Source organism: Drosophila rhopaloa, unplaced genomic scaffold, assembly GCF_018152115.1.
Source record: "Drosophila rhopaloa isolate 14029-0021.01 unplaced genomic scaffold, ASM1815211v1 contig_163, whole genome shotgun sequence".
NCBI lineage: Eukaryota > Metazoa > Arthropoda > Insecta > Diptera > Drosophilidae > Drosophila > Drosophila rhopaloa.
In genome coordinates, this window is record NW_025335043.1 from 14,283,385 (window position 1) to 14,299,461 (window position 16,077).

Below are 16,077 nucleotides of genomic sequence, written 5' to 3' on the forward strand. Positions count from 1 at the left end.
ACAATTTGTCAAATAAATTGACGCAAATCAAAACGTTGGAGCGATCATTAATTACAAATTGGGAGATGGGAAAAGTATTCGCCGCAAAATGATTGTGATGTGAGGTAATTTCGTTGCTGTGGCTTTTGATTGATTCGATGGCGAACGAAGGCACTGAAGCGGATTTAAAATGTGGAGGAGCTTAAAAATACAGATACCCTACGGTGAAAGGTCTGGGGAGTGTTGCTCAGAACATTGAACCTTGGACATTGCAACAAGTGGCCAGTGCAATAAAAATAAGAAAGAATAATAAATCTGTCCACAGCTGGCGACCTTATCAATCCCATTCTGTGTCTCTTGAGTTGATGTGGCCGCACCCATGGAACTATAACTATAGATAAAGTGGCTCAATGGATACATCAGTTCCGGGGAAAATTTCCAGTTTATTTATCCACAATTAAGCTACAAAATTAGCCAGATGCCCACGCATTGCGCACTTGATCTTAACCAAATAGTAAATGGCAACCTTTAATTTGGCCTAATTGGTCTTGGCTTGGCTTGGTTTAGTTTTACCGGTTGCCAAATTCCACCAAAAAAAGAAAAATGAATATGTTCATATGCTAATTTTAACATTTTCTGTAGTTTCGAATATATATTTTTCAGCGCATGCAAAACCAAATGTCAATAAAGCGACGCAAATAAGCAAATAACACAGGCACAACAACAGCCGATAAAATATTGTAAATTGGCCTTTATTGGTTGAGATTCTGTGGCGTCATACCTTTTGGATGATGTGTTTATAGCTTTTTTGGGCTCTCCTCAAACGGAAGAATTCTACCTTTCAATTTCCATCACATCATCGGCTAACCAAATTTCTGTCGCGCTTTGTTTTCCTTGTTCATTAGCAGCCTGCTTTTACCCAGCTTTTATGCGTTTTATCAATTTGTATATGGGATGATTCATTCCGAGGGGTTCGAATTCATTGATAGGTGGCTTTGTATGACACATGCTGAATTCAAGAGAAATAAATTGAGGAAAGAGTTAAGAGGGTCCTCAAGGTTGGCTACTATTTTTGTCTCTTCGTGTGAGTGATTGACAATGAGGAGTTTTAAATTATCATAATAAATGGCAGTGCAGAATTACCCATAATTTTTATAACCAAGTTGCGGAAGGCATGTGCGCAGAAATGGGGTCGGAGTTGGGCAAACATAATCTGGAATTCCTAAACATTGCATAATCATAATCATAATAATTCATATCAGACATAAATTTAACAACATTAAACAAGATATGACGATTATGAACTTCACCCCAAGACACACTTTTGGTCAGATAAGATTGCTTTGTTATATCTTTTATCGATGTTCGAGTCACGCCATAACTTATGCTGATGCCCATGTAAACACATGAATTAAGTTTTTGCTTTGCACTGACAGTTTAGGAATGTAAACAAAACAAGGCGAGTGCAGGGGAGTCGAATGAGCGTTAAACCATGCACGCCGCTTCCCATATCGGTAGCTACTCGTTTTCTTATCTTTCCGCGGAACTGAGAGTCAAAACACTAGCAGAAAAATATATATTTATTTGCGGAAAAGGATTGTTGATTTAAGACGGCTTTGTTATTGAGGGCAATAAGATATAAACACAGAAAAAATATGGGTATTTAATGTATGTTTGTAGAAATTACATTAAAGATTGTGTTTACTATAAAATAAGAGAAGGCAAATTAATTTATGACATTGCAGAATAATTGTGAATTTTTCCAACAGCATTTTTTGATTTGACGGCCATATTCATAAACTTTAATCTATATACATTCTGCAATATCTTTAAATTATTATAATTACCGAAAAATTCATAGTTTTATTGCAATTAGCTGCAGGATACGATACCTACTTTTTACTAGAAATACTCTATCTAGCCAGTAAATGGTCTAGCAGCTTCCTATCGCTTTGCTCGTTTATCACAATTCAGCCTGATATTCCCCAGTGCACCCTTATCTAATCGCATGACTCGCACTGTCTCCGCTCGAGCTCGCCATCCAGTTGGCGGGTCTAGAGCTCTAGAGCTTCGCCGAAGGTGCGCAATTAGCCAGGCGGCGATTGGCAGTCGCCAGATTGGCATTGTGCGGGCTGGCAGCAAACCCCTCGAGTTCCCGATTCGTTTACATTTGCGCATCCATCGCGGTTTACTAATGGAGCGTACTTGGCACTGAAGACCTTCAGAGTTCGAGGTGTGCCAGGGAAATGCGACACAACAGCTGGAAAATAGTAAATCGCTAATAATAAACAAACAAGCTATTAAAACGCCGGCATGGAAAAAGTAAAACTGGTAAAAGCTTTTTCCTCATCCCAAAACCGTTGACAAACAGAAGCGTTTTCGGCCCCATTCGTCGTGAGTCATCGCAATTGGGAACAACCCAGCCGATAAGGCCGCCAGATTGTTGACCATATATTCGAGGCTATTAAAACTTTGTTAATTTCTTTATAAACGCGTTCATATTTGGGGCTTAGAGCGTGGGAGGTCTAAAATTTTGGAAAGTGAATGTAATCACGATCTCGTTTGTTTTTTGGATTTCAGGAATCGCTATCTTTGGCCCACTCGCTGTCGGACAAGCCGCTGCCCCCCTCCCCGTTGATTCCCACCAGTTTGGAGGGCGGCAAAGTCTCGGATCGTTTGAGCAAACTCAAGTGCAACTCGGAGAACTGGAAGCAGCGCATAGGTAAGTGTTAGACTATGCCCCACAAATCCAGGAACCCCATTCACTTGAATGCCAATTCCACAGAGCAAACCGATGCCAAGAAGTTCACAGTCGCTGGCCGACTGCAAAAGAAGGCCCAATCCCCCGTGGAGCTTCAATTCGAACGTTCCGCCAACGATGTGGCCAAGAAGTGTCCCATGCTGGAGGTGCGCAGCGCCAACCAGCCGCAACTCGGCCTGGCCAAGAGCCCCTCCATGATGGTCACCTCCAGCACCAATAATAGCACAGCCAACAAGACCGCACTCCGTAGTCTGAGTGTCAATCCCGAGGAGGAGGTGCCCACCAGCTTGAGCCGCTCCAATAGCAGCAGCTCGGATTCGGACGGAGAACGCAGCTCCCCGCAGAATGCCAAGCAGAACAAGGAACTGGCCAACAACAAGAGTGCCGCAGCTCCCACGAATGTGGGTGCCAGGATTCAAGTGCCTCGTCTGGACGACAAGGAGACCTTCGAGAACTTCTTCGCCTCGAAGCCCAAGAAGGAGGAGGAGGGCGTGGAGCTGGAGATAAGCGCCTTCGATGACATTAAGCCCACAGAGCGGTAAACTATATTTAAAATATTAATTCTTTATTGATCAAAGTTCTAAGCAAAAAAAAGAAAAAGGTTTCAAATGCTGATAACTAAAATAATTGATTTAGCCAGGAATAAGGTTATGTTTAAAATACGACTAAATAACTTAATGGGGACAATTTTTTGAAAAGATTTAACTACCTTTATAAATTATTTATTTATCTAAATAGCAACCAACAAATTGGTAATGTGTAAACTATGATACAGATTAACTTTGAAATAGTTACACCTCCTTAGCTTAGTACTTTTCTTAATGCTTCATTTATGTACATTAATTTTGGGGTATACAATTTAGGTTACACTCAAGTAAAAAGCGAGAATGAATTCAAAATTCTAAATTAAAATTCCTCTTTAATACAGCCTGGTAAGCAAGCGCCACGTGCAGGGTCCCAAGGGACGCCGGGCCGCACGCAATCCTCTCAAGAGTTTGGCAGCACGCGAGGACATCACCTCGGAGTACACGGAAATGAGGACGGGCATAGCCGATCGGGAACTGCGTCGCCTCAAGCTGGAGTCATGTAAGTTGCCCCATCATTACTTTTATTCAATACCCAGCTAAAGTTAACCTTTTCCCCTAACAGATGGCCATAATGCCAACCTGGCTGCTGAGGCCATTGCCGGCCTGGCCTCCATTGAAGACTTCAAGTCGGTGGCCCTGCGCTCCTCTTCGATTCCCCTGCAGCAGATGTGGCTGCCACAGAAGCCGGTGATGCTGCTCCACGTCAAGGGACGCACCCATGTCCAAACCCGACTAGTCGAACCCGTTCACACCTCCCTGAATCGAGGTGATTGCTTCATTCTGATCGCCGGATCGCAGCTCTTCCGCTACGTTGGATCCTTTGCCAACGTAATTGAGATCTCGCGCAGCAAGAAGATCTGCGCAGCCATTGTGGAGAACAAGGATCTCGGATGCACGGCCAGCCAGGAGGTGATCCTCACGGATGGCAAGTACTTAAAGGAGCGGCAGTGGCGTCAGTTCTGGCAGCTGTTAGGCAAAAAGGAGGATGACCAGTCGGAGATAGCTGAGTGCGGTCATGCGGATGAGGACGATGTGTTCGAGAGCAGTCTGATCGATACCAACAAGATCTACGAGTACCAGGATGAGGCTCTCGTCCCACTTGAAAAGTTCTGGGGCTGCATCCCCAAGGTGGACATGCTGGATACGCGAAAGGTGCTGGTCTTTGACTTTGGCAGTGAGCTGTATGTGTGGAACGGCAAGAATGCCCCATCGGATGCCAAGCGAGCTGCCATGCGTTTGGCCCAAGAACACTTTGGTGCTGAGGATTCGGCGGACTACGCCGAGTGCTACTTGAATCCTTTGAACTACGTATCCATTGTGGGTCGCCGCGAGAACTCAAAGTATGCCAAGAGGTCCGCTCAACGCCCGGAGTGGTGTGTTCTCGGCAAGATCACCCAGAACATGGAGACGGTGCTGTTCAAGGAGAAGTTCAGTGATTGGCCGGAGTTGGAACGTGAGGATCTGGAGAAGGACTACCTCTCGAATGGAGTCCATGTGGTGCGCGCCCTGAACGGAACTGCTTTGCACAAGGGAGAACCCTACCTGGAACCAAATCTGGTGCTGGAACAGGCCAATCTGGGTCGTGGCAATTTCTACTACGACACCGATACCATGCGGCACTTTGATGTGATCACCAAGTCCACGGACAAGTGGCAGATCCACGAGTTCAACTTTGATGCGGCCAATAACCGCGAGGACTACGGTCACTTCTACTCGGCGGAGAGCTACATAGTGCGCTGGATCTACCAGATTTCGGTCACAGTTCGCGAACTGAGTGGCAAGGTCTCGAATAGGAGCACAGTTGGACGCGACAGGTGCGTCTACTTTACATGGCAGGGCCAGGACTCGAGTGCCAACGAGAAGGGAGCCGCTGCTCTGCTGACCGTGGAATTGGACAAAGAAAAGGGCGCCCAAATGCGGGTTTCACAGGGAGACGAGAGCACAGCCTTTGTCCGCCTGTTCCGGCAAATGTGGCAGCATCGTGGACGCAAAGAACAGTGTCTGGAGCGGCGTGGCCAGTGGAGACTCTACCAGCTGCAGGGCAACGTCAACGAGGAGACGCTCTTGAAGGAGGTAGAGTGCCAGTCCAGTCAGTTGCGCTCTCGCAGTTCCATGCTGTTGATCCATGGAACCCAGGGAAATGTAATTGTTTGGCATGGATCGAAGACTGCTCCCCACACTCGAAAAGTGGCCTTGGAGGCGGCCCAGGATCTGGTGAAGCAGTTGCCCAAGGATCTCTTCTGCAGCGATGCAGCCCGCTTAAGCGAAGAGGAAGAGGGTTCCGAGGAGGAGCAATGCAAGAAGGCCTTGGGATTGAAGGAGCAGAGGGAGGACTACGGAAGCCTGCTGAAGGCCACCAAGTCATTCGATTACCAAATAAGGATCTTCAACTTCTCCAGCATCCAGGGCGTGTTCAAAGCCCTGGAACTGAGCGATCCCCTGCGCTGTCAGGATCTGCACAGTCCATATCCCTTCAGTCAAGCTCAGCTGTACAATGCTAGGCAACCCACGATCTTTCTGCTGGACGATGGCGATGAGCTGTGGCTCTGGATGGGATGGTGGCCCTTAGAGGATGTGAAGAGTAAGTACCTGGCTATAATGTTATAAGTAATACCCATTGATTAATATTTTCATTGCTCTTATAGTAAATACCGACGAGCGAAGCAGTCCCACGAACGACAACCGGGCTGGAGTAAATCGCTGGATCTCAGAGAGACGCGCTGCCCTCGAGACAGCCGTCGACTATTGGCGTGCCAAGCACGGCGAGAACGAGAAGGACCCCTTCCATGGCATCAAGGGTCAGGTGGTGTGGGCAGGCCTGGAGCCACTGGCCTTCAAGGCACTATTTCCTGACTGGACCGAACGGTCGGATGTGAGGGAAATCAATGAGGAGGTAAGACTAAGAGCTCTTTCACATAAACAGTATATTATAATTGTATTCCCTTTGCAGGATGGACGAACAAATGAAACCATTACCATCGGCACAATGCTGGCACAAATGACACAGACCGAGTATCCGCTGGAGGTCCTGAAAGCACGTCCTTTGCCCGAGGGAGTGGAGCCCACGCGACTGGAGGTCTACCTAAATGCCGACGATTTCCAGGCGGCCCTCGGCTGCAGCCGAGCGGATTTCGAGCAGCTGCCCATCTGGAAACAGACCAAGCTGAAGAAGGAGCGTGGGCTGTTCTAGGAGAGAGGCACAATGCAACCTTATAGACTTGAACACAATCACAAAACACAAACCAATCACTTTTCTAAGCACTTTTTGTAGGCGGCAATGCTTTTGCAACGGACACAGACAGATCTGAACTATCGTATTCTATAGGCCTATATAGTATAGCATATACACACGTGCGCATATCCCTATGTACTCTCTATTTTACACACATTACATAGCCTTTATATATGTAACGACTATTATACAAGTGCACGATGCCAGGCAATAAATTTCAACTCGCTTCATTTAATAGCTGATCGTGGTTTAAAGCTCTTCGATTTTACATTGTACATAATATTAAGTTGAGTTGTTTTATTATTATTTTATTTTATACTTTATCGATTTAACGAAATTGCATTTGTTTAATCTCTGCAAACACCAAAAAAAAAAACGCAACGAGCTCTCTCGTTATATAATTGTTTTCAATTCTAAATCATTTTAATGTTAGCTTTATTTTCCTAATTTTATAACTATGTATTTGTGTTTTATTATGTTTAAAACTATTGCTTATATTTAATTTTTATTAAATAACATTTTATTGTATTTTAAGTTTTCGTTAATACTTTACTTATCTGGGTTATTGGCACTTTATAGAGGTACTGAACATTTTTATCTTGGGCCAATCCTTTATTTCTAGGTTAAAGTTCCACCAAGATCCTGCCAAATTCTCCAGGATGAGAAAGGAGTTCCGCCTAGACAACTTATGTTATTGCAAACTTTGAAAAATATTAAAGAAAATAAATTTGACTCATTGGTCTTTTAAAAATGAAATATTTGTATTTAATTATTTAATTTTAAGGTGAAACTATCAGCGTAAGTAGCTTAGCGCGTCAGCAGCCGACCGTTGCGCTTGTGCCATTTTAATTTGTTATTGTGCGCATTTGGGCGCTATTAAAATTCCACAGCTGCCCGCACAATTTGGGGAGCACTGGGAGGTATTTCTGCAAATCATGTACGCCATGATAAGGGTTAGTTAAATAAACTTACATTTTAAGTTTCGCTTTGCATCTGTTTTGATAATATATAGTAAGCATAAGATTATTCTAAGTATTAATACATATTTAGCTTAAGATTATCTAAATGTTACAACCTAATCTGTAAGAATAAAGTGAATAAAAAATCTCGCATGCGATATTTTTCTTTGGGAAGTAGGTTATGGGTCGTTTGTATGGATAACAAATTTCGCGCACGATCCACAAAAGAAATATAAATCGCATATGGCCCACATGCCATCCACAAAACATCGCATACGATTCACAAAACTTTGCATGCGATCCACATAGGATCCACATGCGTCCCACACACATTTGGTATGTTTTAAATTTGGTCGTGATGTGGATCGAATGTGGAACCCAAGTGGATCGCATGCAAAGTTTTGTGGATCGTAAACGCATACGATCCACAAAACTATACATAAGATCCACATATGTTCCACATGCATTCCACACACATTTTACATGTTTACATTTTGGTCGAGCTGTGGAACGCATGTGGAACGCATGTGGAACGCATGTGGAACGCATGTGTAGTTTTGTGGATCGTATGTGTACCGTATTCCTTTTTCCGTTTTGTAGATCGCATGCGGATCGTATGCAACATTTTTAATCCACCTCAACCACCCATAACCGACACCCAACAAAAAATTATCGCATGCAATATTGTCGAACTCAAAAATCACCCCCAAAACAAAAAAGTGTTTTTTTATTTAAAAACTTTATTATAATAGATTAAGTATGTAACGTCTAGATAATCTTACGATAGTCTTAAGCTAAATAAGTATTAATATTTAGGATAATCTAAGACTAAATATGTATTAACATAACAATGAATAACAAATTAGCCTAATTTAATATTAGTGTATATTAAGTACTTTCACTTTTACGTTAACTATTGATTTCAGAATGATTTGGAAAAATATATTTTTTGACCGATTTTCGTATTTTTCATAAGGGGTTGGTCAAACATAAATTTTTATACGATCATGAAATAATAGTCATGGTCCAAGGGTTTGATCAAAAAACCGAACAATCGGGCTGATTATGGCCATAATAAAAACATATATTTAGACACTCATTTTTTAAGGGTTTTTGTTGTAACTTTTTTAAAATAAGACGCACAGCCAAAAGAATGACTGTTTTGCGCAGCTGAGAACCAATACAATCAATTCCAGGTGGATTTCGTAAATTTTAATTTTTGACCGATTTTCGCATTTTTCATAAGGGGTAACACTTGATTTTTTGCCAATTTTGGGCCAAAATAAAAATTTTTAGCTGAGAATACCAATCGATTGGAAATTTTGCAACGAATTCAACGAGGTATGGCATTCCAAGATACGACCATTATTTCCAAGAATTTTCATTAAAAAACTGAAAAATCGAGCCCTTTTTTTCTGCATATTGGCCATGAAAAACATATATTTAAGATACATTTTTCAGCGTTTTTGTTGTAATTTTGCCAAAATGGGCCGCACTGCCAAAAGAATGACTGTTTTATGCAGCTGAAAACCTATACAATCAATTCCAGGTGGATTTGGTAAATTTTATTTTTTTACCGATTTTCGCATTTTTGATAAGGGGTAACACTTGATTTTTTGTCAATTTTGGGCCAAAATAAAAATTTTTAGCTGAGAATACCAATCGATTGTAAATTTTATAACGAATTCAATGAGGTATGGCATTCCAAGATACGGCCATTATTTCCAAGAGTTTTCATTAAAAAACTGCAAAATCGAGCTGTTTTTTTCTGGATTTTGGCCATCAAAAACATATATTTAAGATACATTTTTCAGCGTTTTTGTTGTAATTTTGCCAAAATGGGCCGCACTGCCAAAAGAATGACTGTTTTATGCAGCTGAGAACCTATACAATCAATTCCAGGTGGATTTGGTAAATTTTATTTTTTGACCGATTTTCGCATTTTTGATAAGGGGTAACACTTGATTTTTTGTCAATTTTGGGCCAAAATAAAAATTTTTAGCTGAGAATACCAATCGATTGTAAATTTTATAACGAATTCAATGAGGTATGGCATTCCAAGATACGGCCATTATTTCCCAGTGTTTTGATCAAAAAACCGAGAAAAACCTGATTTTTTCGGATCTCCGGATTTCAGCATTTTTCATTTTTGGCAAAAAACCTACCAAAATAAAAATTTTTAGCTGAGAATACCAATCGATTGGAAATTTTGCAACGAATTCAACGAGGTATGGCATTCCAAGATACGACCATTATTTCCAAGAGTTTTCATTAAAAAACTGAAAAATCGAGCTGTTTTTTCTGGATTTTGGCCATCAAAAACATATACTTAAGACACATTTTTTCAGCGTTTTTTGTTGTAATTTTGCCAAAATGGGCCGCACTGCCAAAAGAATGACTGTTTTGTGCAGCTGAGAACCTATACAATCGATTCCAGGTGGATTTGGTAAATTTTATTTTTTGACCGATTTTCGCATTTTTTATAAGGGGTAACACTTGATTTTTTGCCGATTTTGGGCCAAAATATAAATTTTTAGCTGAGAATACCATTCGGTTGTAAATTTTATAACGAATTCAATGAGGTATGACATTCCAACATCTGGCCATTACTTCCTAGTGTTTTGATCGAAAAACCAAGAAAAAAAACTGATTTTTTCGGATCTCCGGATTTCAGCATTTTTTATAAGGGGTTACATTGTCATTTTTGGCGAAAAACCGCCCAAAATAAATTTTTTTAGCTGAGAATACCATTGGATTGGAAATTTTGTAACGAATTCAGCGAGGTATGACATTCCAAGATCTAACCATTATTTCCAAGGGTTTTGATCAAAAAACCGAAAGATCGAGCTAATTGTTTCGGGCTTTTTGCCTTAAAAAACTTTTATATATAGGTCTTCTAGCCGCTCTAGAACTACATTATTGAATGCGTGAACAACTGTCTTGTATTTCTAGTTTATTTTACATAATTTAGTTAAACTATTCCCTAGGCTTATACTGTAAATTTTGGGACAATCCGTGTCATGTGAGTCTTAGATGCGAGTCTAGTGAATTAACTATTGTTAAATTTAAAATCCAACGCTATTTCCTAGTTCGATGCCTAAGCGGATGCCAAGTGGATTTCCCGGATGAGTCGGGCAACCAGTTCGCAGCAGGCCTTCTGTCTGGTCTTCGCCACAGCCATAACCTAAATAGGATGAAATAAGTGAGTATTCAAATTAACTTTTGATTTTCATTGAAAACATACCTCTTCGTGGTTGGCCTCGTCGTCCTTCTTGTCGCTGTACTCGGTCGCGCACTTATTCGTGATGAGGCTGAAGGCGAACACCTTCATGTCGCAGTGCCGGGCAGTGATCACCTCGTGGACAGTCGACATGCCCACCGCATCCACGCCCATCATGCGCAGGGCCTTCAGTTCGGCGATGGTCTCGTAGTTGGGTCCGCCCAGGCAGGAGTAGACGCCCACATGGATGTTCGACTCGATGCCCATGGCCTTGCCGATCTCGATGGCCTTGTTGATGAGGTCCTTGTTGTACGAGTTCACCAAAGCGGGGAAGCGGGGTCCGAACCGAGGGTCATTGGGTCCCTGGAGCGGCGAGTTGCCAGCGAATCCCAGCATGTTGACATGGTCGTGCATCAGCATGATGTCGCCCACCGCAAACCGGGGGTTGATGCCACCCGCCGCATTCGTGGCGAACAGGTACTCCACTCCGCACAGCTTCATCACGCGCACCGGCATCGAGCACTTGGCCAGAGGATATCCCTCGTAGAAGTGGAACCGGCCCTGCATCGCCATCACAGTTGCGCCCTCGAGGGTGCCGACCACCAGCCTGCCGGCATGGCCCTCAACTGTGGATACCGGGAAATTGGGGATCTTCTCGTACTCGAAGATCTTCGGGTCCTGGATGATATCGGCCAGAGAGCCGAGCCCAGAACCGCAGATAATGCCGATCTTGGGGCGCATTCCGGAGCCCTTGACAATGAAGTCGGCGATCTCCTCGATGACCTCATAGGGATACCTGTCGAAAGCCAATAATATAGTTAGTTTTATTTCTGGTTAATAACTATGTAGCATTTGAAGACAAATATTGTAAACTATTAAAGTTTAAAAGAATATGTGACTGGACAAAAATAAATATGATTTCGTACATGGTACACAGACAGGAGATCTTTTTTATCTTCTCGCCACGATGATAAAAGAAGTACTGCAGAAATGGAATTCCCAGAGGAAACAATAGATACAAATACCAATTGAACATATGAAACTGGGAGAATATATATATATATTATTATCTTTCCTAGGGAATATCAGTAGACCAATAACAATTTTATCAATGATGATGATATGATAGTACTTTTGAACAGTAATAACTCTGAGAAATGGGTCTTCTTTTTTAGAAGAGCTTCTACATAAATATCAATGGGGATAATGAATTTACAACAGTTTATAAATGCTTAAATGATGGAATATTAAAACACATACATTTTACGAATCAAACTATCAATCAGTTTGATGAACTTTTTATAGAAATTAAAAGACAACACAGAAATTCGTATTTTGGACAAGGATGACTTAGAAGAATTAAGGCACTCTTCGTTAAGATCCATATCAGTTTCTTTTCACTGCCAATTATATAATAACAGATATTTGAGTACACTCGATGACTATAAAACACAAAGAAACAAAACCCGAAAGAATTGGTCTACAAACGTGTCTTCGTTGAGAACCCGCAGGGCTCTTAACTCTTCAGGCGTTAGGTCACATCGGATTTTTCCATTTCCGCTGCAATTATGTAGAGAAATTGTTTTGCTGAGTAGTTGCCAAAAGTTTAATGATATACAGATATGAAGCTGAAATATATATGTCAAAATAACACTGAGATACGGACCCCCTATACAGACATGGTTTATTTCTTTGAAATCGAAAAAATGTGGTACAATTTGCTAGAGTATTTTTGTTTATCTTGTTATAATCGAGTTGGTTTACACCAGTAATTAAGTTCTATTACAGCCATAAAGAATTCAGCTGGTTCGAGGCTCAATTGCACGAACTTGAACTGCAAGTCGAGTTATGTTAAGATGTTGTTACTCGAACTGATCTCATTACCCCACACGTGTTTGTTTTCGGATCTGTTCAAATTAAGTGATAAGCCCCAGATGATGACGCTGTGTATTATCAATATTACAGGGGGAAAACAAAAACAAGCCTCTCAAAGAAAACATAAAGTGCGTCATTAAGATGAACAGCACAATCACGCATAACTTCCACTAATTGGGAGCTAAAATCCCTTTAATAAATTGGTCTTTCGGTAGCCAGTCGTTTATGGAAATTCGATTTAAACACGCGACGCGATATTTTCGCCGCTTCATCAATATTCAGCATTGTGTATTTCCATCGAAACGAAAACAAGTTTCGAAACTAATCAATGCGGCAACATGTTTTAGTTGCGTTCTTTATCGGACCATTTGCCAATTACTCGTATCTGTAGGAAAGATTACTATGAAGGGGGCCTATGTCAAGATCAAGGAACACACCCGCTTTGGCAGCCAATCAGCGGTGGCCAATTCCATAATTAACTGGGCAATAAACACTTACATAAGCAGATGGCAATCTTAGCTTTTTATCAGTTAATGGTTTTCGGTACACAGAAAAAATAAGGCAAAAGACTTAAAATAAACTTTAAGAATTCAAAATATTAATAGCAATGTAAATAATCGTTTAAAAGAAATCTTTAAGGAAACTATTACATATTTCCTGAACAATACATTTTCTTAAAATGCCAAATAAATTTATTAATTATCAAAGTTCCTTTAAAATTAATTTTTTCTGTGTGGTAAATGGGAATGAACCCAATCAAAACCACTCCATATAATCGTATGCAGACTAAAGATTTTTCGAATGGGATTTTAATGACTAGCCAGCATCGAATGACGAAAATTGATAAGCCTGGAATACTGGAATGTCTTAATTTAAATTCAAGAGCTGGTTTCTTGATAGCGGAGCGGAAAGATCAAGGGCAGGCTCTACCTCTGGCATTTGAATTTTGATTTATGTTTGGCCCAAGTAAACATAGATTAAACTTACAGTTTACTTTCTGGCGTGGCTATGATTTGCGACCACTTTCCAGGTTCGTTGATGGCGGTCTTAGTGCCAGCCTTGCCTTTGGGATTCGAACAGCAATCGGTGTTACACATTTTTCAAGCCAAGGGAAATAGTTATGGGGTAGTAAAAAAAGAGAGTAGAACTGACTGACAAATAAGACAGGGGCTGATTTGCTCGAAAATAGGGTCTCTGAATGTTCGTAAGACTTACAGCAGGCTTTGGGGAGTGGGTATGATCTTCTCCCCATTCAGACTCCCGGCTTTGCCTCCCTTCTTGTCCGTGCAGGTGTTGCCTCTGTTGGAGCCACCCGGTCCGGAGCAACAGTCGCGGGAGCACATTCTGCGGGTTGGTAAGAGGTCTTAGCCCGAAAGCAGGGCACTAGGCAGCGAATTTTGGACGGAGTTTGTCTCTGAACTTGGATTTCCCGTAGGCCCGAGCGTGTGTTTTCTGGGTGACTAGTCAAAAGCCAAGTGAAGCTATTGGCAGGGCCTACTGGACAACCAAGGCCATATCGATTTGGCCCCTCAAAAAGCGGGACACAAAGCATTTGGGGAAGGGGAAAGGGAAAAGACAGGTGGCGCAGTGGGGTTAAGGCGATGGGCCATAAAGCATTGAAAGCCAAGCAATATTGGAAGTTTCAATTAAAGTTGATTGTACTTAACGAGCCGCTGGCGTGAGGTCCATCTATATAATAATACCCCCTCCATAAGTAACTCCCCGCACTTACGTGGGATTCTCCTGGGCTGTGTACTCCGCCGAGCTGAGTCCATTGCTGTGACCATTGGTGCTTCCATTGGTCACATTTGTGCTGCCATTGCCATTGGCCACCTTGTAACCCGTCATTGTGCAGATGGATGGATGTGGATATGGATGCTTTTGTTCAATCAGTGATACACTGCAATTATATAATCGCCTGAGACGCGCTTCTTCTGGTTATGCAAATCAAACTTTCGCGCTTCAAGTTATGTCCAAATCGCTGCTCCACGTTTTCTTTTTCGCGAATCAAAACTAATTTAGATATCTGGACCTGGAATTTCTTTTGTAATCTCGTTACGTTTCACAAATGTTGTTTTATGGCCGCGTCCAGAACTCGATGATATGGTTTGTGGTACTACTATATATGCACACAATATGTGGTATCTCCTTCGCGTTTGTTGCCTGCTCGACCGCTGACTGTTGAGTGAACGCTGCCGACTAATGGACGAGGGTTTATAAACCGGAGGCACGACGTCGCTGCTTCAGGAAAAGATTCTCAATTCTGAATTCGGAATCTCGGGGATCCAGATCGCCGCTCTGCCGAGAGCCTCTGCCGGCGCTGATTGTTCAGCATTCAATTTAAAATCATTTAGCGCGTATGGGTGATGTTTATTATACTGCCGGAATCGTTGCTCCTAACTAATTGAATTGAGTGAATTTAAAAAAAACAACTCTTTCAGTTACACATTCGATAAGGAACGTTAGCGAGAACCATAAATGATTCTGCAATTTCCAACTGATAAGTTTTTTATGGACTTTTTGATATGGGTTTGAGTAAGCTGTTTGAGAAACACCTGATTTTGTATTGGTTAGTGTAACAAAAAGATTTTTTAACCTTATCCAGTTGGTTTCATTTAAGAATGAATATTTAATTTTAATATTAAGAACATGTATTATGGTAATGTTAAGTCAGACCTTTATATAATTCTTTTTTTTTAATGTTTAAAATATATTTAATCTTCTGTAAATCAAACCACAACTAAAGATTAACACCAAAAATCTAAAATACATATATTTTTAGCTAAGAAGACTATCAAATTTACTGTAGAAGTTGAGCTGTTCAAAGAATATATATTTTTATTTTCGGTGTGCTAGCTTTGAACCCAAAATATGAAAAGTCTTATCAACTTTGTTCAAATCATTTGCCAAACACGAAATCTAAACCAAGCTATTTTTAAATTTTTTCAAAACATGCCACTTGCCGAGAATTTTTCTATAGTTCGCCAAGCTTATCTGTGGGCTAGTAGGAAAGTTTTAACAGGTCATCAGTTTCATCAGTTTCCAGCCAGACACCTTTGAGTCAACACGAGTTGATTATTTCTGTTGTAATAGGGATAGGCTTTTGAATCACCCAGCAACCCATTCATACCTCTGATAAGAAATTGGCAAATAGATTTTAGTCGCACCCGTAAGTACTTAACCCCATTCTTAAGAAAAACAACAAGCCTAAGATGTTAAATTAAGCATCACCACTGATAAGGATGCAAAATGAATATAGAAGTGCTTATCATTTCATGGGGGGTACATAATTCTCGTGTGCTAAGTCGCAGTAACGATGATGCAAATATTTAAGACTGAGATCGGTAAACAAGTTTTCGACATTGCGCAAAATTGCAATCAGTATCAGATTGTTATTAATTAAATAAATTGCAATACCCTTTTTTGTAACTATAAATCCAGACTAGACTAAATAATCGTATTGA

At 41.3% G+C, this 16,077-nt stretch overlaps 2 protein-coding genes across 15 annotated transcripts in view; one reads left to right on the plus strand and one right to left on the minus strand.

Moving 5' to 3' along the window:
* LOC108052880 (supervillin) overlaps positions 1-6,837 on the plus strand; it is a 124,442-nt gene extending 117,605 nt beyond the window's left edge. For 8 of the 9 annotated variants that reach the window (XM_044458191.1, XM_044458189.1, XM_044458190.1 and 5 more), the window contains 6 exons: positions 2,560-2,701; positions 2,765-3,278; positions 3,669-3,826; positions 3,890-5,908; positions 5,973-6,220; positions 6,278-6,837. In XM_044458191.1, the coding sequence (XP_044314126.1) occupies positions 2,560-2,701; positions 2,765-3,278; positions 3,669-3,826; positions 3,890-5,908; positions 5,973-6,220; positions 6,278-6,517 (3,321 nt within the window). In that variant the 3' untranslated portion in view covers positions 6,518-6,837. Of the gene's footprint in view, positions 1-2,087; positions 2,311-2,559; positions 2,702-2,764; positions 3,279-3,668; positions 3,827-3,889; positions 5,909-5,972; positions 6,221-6,277 lie in introns of those variants that run through there. The other variant, XM_044458205.1, reaches the window with a different exon arrangement.
* Positions 6,838-10,454: 3,617 nt separating this feature from the next.
* Positions 10,455-14,821, minus strand: LOC108053054 (purine nucleoside phosphorylase). Of its 6 annotated transcripts, XM_044457919.1 has the most exons (5): positions 14,346-14,821; positions 13,829-13,957; positions 12,227-12,298; positions 10,763-11,534; positions 10,455-10,702 (listed from the first exon to the last, which is right to left on the minus strand). In XM_044457919.1, exons 1-5 carry the CDS (start codon positions 14,459-14,461, stop codon positions 10,616-10,618), a joined length of 1,176 nt encoding a protein of 391 aa, XP_044313854.1. In that variant the 5' UTR covers positions 14,462-14,821; the 3' UTR covers positions 10,455-10,615. The 6 variants fall into 6 exon arrangements, with proteins under 6 accessions (XP_044313854.1, XP_016991109.2, XP_044313852.1 ...); XM_017135620.2 differs by lacking the exon at positions 12,227-12,298; XM_044457917.1 differs by lacking the exon at positions 13,829-13,957 and having other exon boundaries at positions 14,346-14,817.
* Positions 14,822-16,077: the final 1,256 nt, after the last annotated feature.

Excerpts from the sequence above, each read along its gene's own strand:
- LOC108053054 (XM_044457919.1), bottom strand. The coding sequence starts at position 14,461 with ATGACGGGTTACAAGGTGGCCAATGGCAATGGCAGCACAAATGTGACC. Across the intron at positions 13,958-14,345 it reads ACAGCCCAGGAGAATCCCAC|AATGTGCTCCCGCGACTGTT; the intron begins GTAAGTGCGGGG and ends ACCAACCCGCAG. Across the intron at positions 11,535-12,226 it reads CGGGTTCTCAACGAAGACAC|GTATCCCTATGAGGTCATCG; the intron begins GTTTGTAGACCA and ends GGCTTTCGACAG.